Source organism: Copadichromis virginalis, linkage group LG1 (assembly GCF_057382275.1).
Source record: "Copadichromis virginalis isolate Kocher_CV1m ecotype Utaka linkage group LG1, C_Virginalis_male_GT1.1, whole genome shotgun sequence".
NCBI lineage: Eukaryota > Metazoa > Chordata > Actinopteri > Cichliformes > Cichlidae > Copadichromis > Copadichromis virginalis.
Window position 1 is genome coordinate 12622188 of NC_140618.1, and position 6413 is coordinate 12628600.

Genomic DNA, 6413 nt, shown 5'->3' on the forward strand with positions numbered 1-6413 from the left:
TTTTTCTTCTTTTTTTTAAAATCAGAAGGAAAAACAAATTACTCTGGGGGTGGGTATAAAAAGAAAACACTTTATTTTGTATAGCTGTATTCCTCTTGGTTTTGTGCAATGAGATGTAGTGAGGAAACGGAAAATAAATCGGCCAGCATTAAGCGGTGCCGAGCTCTCCATCCTCCAGATCTGCGGATTATTTTCTGAGATCTGGATTTGTGACACAGCACATGGACCCAGCAGCTGATCTTTGTGTCATTATGCAACCTAAATCTGAACTCCGTACCCGGTGCGTGTGCATGGCGGGAGCGCGCGTGGTGTCTCCGCATGTGACGTAGTATTGTGTGCGGGAGTGAGCGCTCGGCAGCTCTCGGTTGGGTTCGGTGAGTCAGAGTCGAATCGGGCGAGCAACACGCGAGCGGGGGATTTGTGGAACACTTGTTCGGCTGGTGAGCGGTCTCCTGACAAAAATCACAACTGTTTAAACATGTCGGGGGATAACGAAGAGACTCAGACAGCTGAGGAGACGCCGGTGGAAGAGAAGGTAAACGCGGGCTTTTCCTCACGAGCCCCGGGGACGGTTGCTTCGTGGTAACCTAACACTGTAGCTTAGCTTCTCCTCTTCCTCTATTTCGTTGTTGACATATAAATCACAACTAGCTACCGAGACCCAGGTAGATTAATATTGTTCGTCGGGTATCCTAACGATCTTCTATTACGTAGTAATTCGCGCTTTGTCTTTCAGCTGGAAGTGTTTTGACGCTAGCTGACGTGACATTCAAAGCGTCTATTAGCTTAGCTGCTAAAAAAAATTAGCTTAGCTCATTCAGCACAGTGACAGTTCTCTTTAAACTAGAAGTGCTAAATCAGGGCCTGTCTAATTAACTGTCTTGCCAGCCTGGCTATTGATAGCGTGATTTTTATTTTATTTTTTTTAAAACAGAAACGAGTATCCCAACCGGTGGTCCAACCTACACATTACTAGCTAGTAGGATATGCTAATGCTTCTGTCTAGCTTGTTTAGCGGGAGCGGTGAATTTAAACGCTTTTCCATGGAGGACCACCCTTTGCCACCAACGTATTCAGTAAAGTTGTTCAATAAGCAGCCTTCAAACGTCATTAGATAGGTTTTATTCATAGTTTTACGGGCTTAAACGTCTGTGTAAGTGTGGTGCTGTCTGGAGCTACCAGCTGACCGAGAGCTGATTAATCTAATCTTATGCTTCTGTTTGTTTACAGGAGGTTCAGGAAAAGACGATCAGCCCCGAGAAGGCAGAAGAGGCTAAACTGAAAGCAAGATATCCAAATTTGGGAAATAAACCCGGAGGGTCGGATTTACTTCGGAAACGCCTTCAGAAAGGGGTGAGTAATCTCATGTGTTTGTCTTCAAAACATAAAGGGTTCACTTTAGGATTGTCCTTGAAGCTTTTGCTATTTTATATAGGTGCGCTACACGGTCCTGACTAGCAAGTTATTGGTGTTGGACATAGTTAATAGAGAAATATGTCCAGCCCAGTTTATCAGGAAATTAAACTGAGAAACTGACACATATTGGGGGGTTTCTGTTTTATTTTTCTTTGGTTTTTTTAACTTATAAAATGAGTATATTTCCAGAATTGTCTTCCATAGAAAACAGTTCAGTCTCGGTAAAATCAACTTTGATTGTGGATGCAATTTAAGGATTTTCTGCTTCTGTCATGTTGTAAAATCTGGGACAGCAGAGAATCGAAAATAGGTTTAGGTTTAAATAACTTGCGATTGGCACCGTAATAATTACTTGACTTTTTAAAAGTAATCACCTGTCAGTAGAAGACCATCTAATATCTGCTGAAGGGCTTAATAATATATCACAGCATGATTTAACCTGTGTGGTCAGCTTCCAGGAAATTTTCCATTCTCTTTTAGAACATTTTAGTAATCATGTTTGTTGTGATAATAATACACTAACCAAGATTAATTTTCTTTGAATAAATAAATATTTTTCTTGTACTTCTCACAAGAAATTACCTGCTGCAGTAATTTCTTTTTGAAAAACTGATGTTCCCTAAAATTATTATTCGCAAGTGATGCTAGTTTCAGTCATTGTGCAGAAGTACTGTTTATAAGGGTGGGGAAACCTGCAGTCAGCTGAAACTGAAGAAGTCACTTGGATGAGTGATGAAACTTTTCTCCCACTTAAAGCGCTATGTCCAGATGAACAGAATCAACTTTTTGGGATTTCCTTACCTGGGTGACACTAGTTTTTTCTTTTTCTAGTTTTTGCATTTAATTTGCTGATCAAGATTGTTACTGAGTGTATGTGTTCTAATGTTATACTGTGTGTATTTCTCATAGTGGATGTTTTTCTTTCAGTGTTTGCATGGTCCTCTCTGAGGAAAGTTTGTCTTGGCAATTTGGCATTTATATTTCCTGTGTGATACCCTGAGAGACCACAGAAAGCCTCCACCAGTTGTCAATAAGAAAAAAGAAAGACCTGGTTAAAATTCCTTAATAAAATCTCAGGAGTGTACCTTTTTGATCTACAGGGTGGGCCATTTATATAGATACACCGTAATAAAATGGGAATGGTTGGTGATATTAAAGTCCTGTTTGTGGCACATTAGTATATGTGAGGGGGCAAACTCCTCAAGATGGGTGGTGACCATGGTGGCCATTTAGAAGTCGGCCATCTTGGATACAACTTTTGTCTTTTCAATAGGAAGAGGGCCATGTGACACATCAAACTTACTGGTAATGTGACAAGAATAACAATGGTGTGCTTGGTTTCAATGTAACTTTATTCTTTCATGAGTTATTTACAAGTTTCTGACCACTTATAAAATGTGTTCAATTTGCTGCCCATTGTGTTGGATTGTCAATGCAACCCTCTTCTCCCACTCTTCACACACTGATAGCAATACCGCAGGAGAAATGCCAGCACAGGCATCCAATATCCGTAGTTTCAGGTGCTGCACATCTCGTATCTTCACACCATAGACAATTGCCTACAGATGACCCCAAAGATAAAAGTCTAAGGGGGTCAGATCGGGAGACCTTGGGGGCCATTCAACTGGCCCACGACGACCAATCCACTTTCCAGGAAACTGTTCATCTAGGAATGCCTGGCACCCATAATGTGGTGGTGCACCATCTTACTGGAAAAACTCAGGGAACGTGCCAGCTTCAGTGCATAAAGAGGGAAACACATCATCATGTAGCAATTTCAAATATCCAGTGGCCTTGAGGTTTCCATTGATGAAGAATGGACCCACTATCATTGTACCCCATATACTGAGACTTTTCAAAATAAACAATCACGTGAAAGAGCAGATTATTTACAGATGAGAAGTAAAAAAAGAGCCGCCAGGTGCTAAAAAATAAACCTTAGACTCAAACTCATTGAGATGCTGCAGTAGCTGGAGTTGTTAAGGGTGCCATTTGTGAGTAGCTAATATCCGCCGAAGAGATGTTCGACTAATGCCACTCTCCAGCGACATGCGGCGAGTGCTACGCTGTGGGCTCTTGCTGAATGAAGCTAGGACAGCCACTGATGTTTCTTCATTAGTGACAGTTTTCTTGCGACCACATTTTGGCAAATCCAACACTGAACCAGTTTCACGAAACTTAGCAAGCAGTTTGCTAACTGTAGCATGTGAGATTGGTGGTCTCGCAGGGTGTCTTGCATTGAAATCTGCTGCAATGACCCGGTTACTGCGTTCACCAGATATCGACACAATTTCAATCCGCTCCTCACGTGTTAACCTCTTCGACATGTCAATGGCTGTGAACAAAGAGAAACTTGTAAATAACTCATGAAAGAATAAAGTTACGTTGAAACCAAGCACACCATTGTTTTTCTTGTGACATTACCAGTAAGTTTGATGTGTCACATGGCCCTCTTCCTATTGAAAAAACAAAAGTTGTATCTAAGATGGCCGACTTTTAAATGGCCACCATGGTCACCACCCATCTTGAGGAGTTTGCCCCCTCACATATACTAATGTGCCACAAATAGGACTTTAATATCACCAACCATTCCCATTTTATTACGGTGTAAATGGCCCACCCTGTAGATCGCAGTTTGTGGGATTTACTCTGACATTTAAAAAATTAGACATTTTTAAATTGGTGTCTATTTTCATTGGTGCCACTTTTGTTTAATTTGAATCTTCTGTTTTTCTGCAGCAAAAGTACTTTGACTCTGGTGACTACAACATGGCAAAAGCGAAGATAAAGAACAAACAGCTGCCAACAGCTGCACCAGAGAAGACCGAGATCACAGGGGACCACATCCCCACCCCCCAGGACCTGCCCCAGAGGAAACCCTCTCTTGTGGCCAGTAAACTGGCAGGCTGATGTACACGCAGCCTCAGATGGCCCCCTCAGCACCTCCCAGCCCCTAATCCTCTCCACTTAAGTCTCAGAGATTTAATATTACCTCTCCTATGTCTCACTTTATCACTCCACCCTCTCCACACTGGCCTGGGCCCCACCCAACTGGATTCCACACCTCCAGGTCAACCATGTCAAATCCTCTTTTTTGTTTCAACCCACCCTTTGGCTTTTTCTCTACTGCCACCACATCCTTTCCTCTGTTATTGTCCTCCTACATTTCCTTCATGTCTTGTCTTTACCTCCATGTTTGTCCATGTACACTGAAGAAACGGTCTGTGATGCCTCTGAACAATGGATGGACAGCAGATATGACTGTTTACGAGCTGAAGTGAGGGGCGAGCAGCAGAAGCTTGCATCTTGTGAGGTTTGGGCGCGGGGGGGATTTAGTGTGGTGTTCAGTCTGGAGATTATGATTGTGTGTGTGTGTGTGTATGTATCTGATATATATTTGTCTGGCACAGGGGCAGAATGTTTTACATCAGATTTGTATTATTCACTGTATGACCTTACTCTAAATTATGCTGTCAATATGCTTGAATGATTGAATATAGTAATTCAGAGGCCAAGTTCCGTTTTATTAACACTATGATTGTGTCTGCATTAAAGGACCTTGCAGTAAAGGCTGGGGTGTCACTTTGAACTGCATGTGTGATGCTGGGCTCCCGAAGGTGAAGCTTCACATACTGCATTTTTATTCATCAAGGTGCACTGAGCAGATGTTTAAAAGAGATGCTAAAAAGCTTGGGTGCGGCTCAAATGCTGGTAGCAGGTAGTTCCTTCAAGAAGTGTCAGAAATAGATCCTCTTCTTAAAAGAGCAAAATGCAGTGTTTTTAAGTTTACACTGTGTGCTGCTCCATTTTATATGCCGACACAGTCCTCTCCTAAGGATGGAGTCATCATGAATGAATCAGGTTTTAAAGGGTTAGAGGGGATACAGGACCTGAAGGGTAAAATCCTTCAGAGGGACCAGTCTTTATGCTGTATACATTGGTGGACAAAAACAAGGAACAAATAGTGTAAGTTTTGGGGAAATAATCTTGTGTAATCATGACTTAAAGTAGTTTTATCTTTAGCCCTGCATAGTGCTTTTCCAGAAGTTTTTACTGGCCAGATGCAATTTACTTGTGGTGTGATAAATCAAAGCTAGGACATCTGTCCAAGTTGTGCATGTACATGGCTGCCCTGCTGTCACATTGTGCCATTTTGTTTTGTAAATAAAGTAGTTTTGCACAATACTTTTGTGTAATCTTTAAAGACCTACGATGTATTTAAGGTGCTTTCAGATTGCTAATGTTTACATGGTAAATCTAATGTTTACATAGTAAGATTTAAAATAGTTTATTTTCTAGAAGTTAGAATATTTCTGTGTTCCAGGAGCCAGAATTTAAGTACAGCTTTAAATAAGAATAAATATTCAAGCATCCATTTTCTTCTGCTTACCTTGGAATATGGTCACACAAGCAGAGGAGCCTAAATGTTTAGGCACGCCAGATTTGTCCAACTCGCCACTAGGTGGTGATAAGTTGACAGCTCAGTTCCTCTCTTCACCCAAGTGTCCAGAAGATATACTTGCAGATCTGATGATACTGTTACAAAATCCACCCTCGACATGCAACCAGGGTGTCCTGGTGTCATGTGCACTTAGGGGGCACCCTTCTGTTCGAACATGGTGTTCGAACAGAACATTAGGCAGACCGTTCCTCCCAGTCACGCCCCACCAGGTCTCAGTGTCGTTTCCCCTGTAAGCATTAAAGTCCACCAGTAGGATGACAAAGTCACTAAATGGAGGACACTCAAGAGCCACACCCCGTCACTCCCAGAAGGCTGTGTTCTCTAAAATATCATTCGGTCCATAGGCACAAACCCAGTCACTGGCACAGGTAAGCAACCCCCTCATCCATGGGCGAAACCCCCCAGGGTGCATACAGCAAGCAATAGGGATACAAGGATACCCACCCTTGCCCACCGCCTCTCATTAAGGGCAATTCCAGGTGGCCTACATGGGTTAAGGCCTAAGTGCTCTCCCTTAAGCTCCCTCCCATTCCTG

The 6413-nt window shown here is 42.4% G+C and overlaps 1 protein-coding gene across 1 annotated transcript; it reads left to right on the forward strand.

The window, feature by feature from the left end:
* Nucleotides 1-321: 321 nt before the first annotated feature.
* Nucleotides 322-5601, forward strand: arpp19a (cAMP-regulated phosphoprotein 19a). Its single transcript, XM_085451119.1, has 3 exons — nt 322-535; nt 1231-1353; nt 4156-5601. The coding sequence occupies exons 1-3, from the start codon at nt 479-481 to the stop codon at nt 4324-4326; spliced, it is 351 nt and encodes a 116-aa protein (XP_085307245.1). The 5' UTR covers nt 322-478; the 3' UTR covers nt 4327-5601.
* Nucleotides 5602-6413: the final 812 nt, after the last annotated feature.

What these genes read in the sequence shown, in the direction of transcription:
- arpp19a (XM_085451119.1), top strand. Translation starts at nt 479, where the DNA reads ATGTCGGGGGATAACGAAGAGACTCAGACAGCTGAGGAGACGCCGGTG. An exon ending in AGACGCCGGTGGAAGAGAAG is followed by an intron (nt 536 to 1,230) that starts GTAAACGCGGGC and finishes GTTTGTTTACAG; the next exon opens with GAGGTTCAGGAAAAGACGAT. An exon ending in GGAAACGCCTTCAGAAAGGG is followed by an intron (nt 1,354 to 4,155) that starts GTGAGTAATCTC and finishes GTTTTTCTGCAG; the next exon opens with CAAAAGTACTTTGACTCTGG.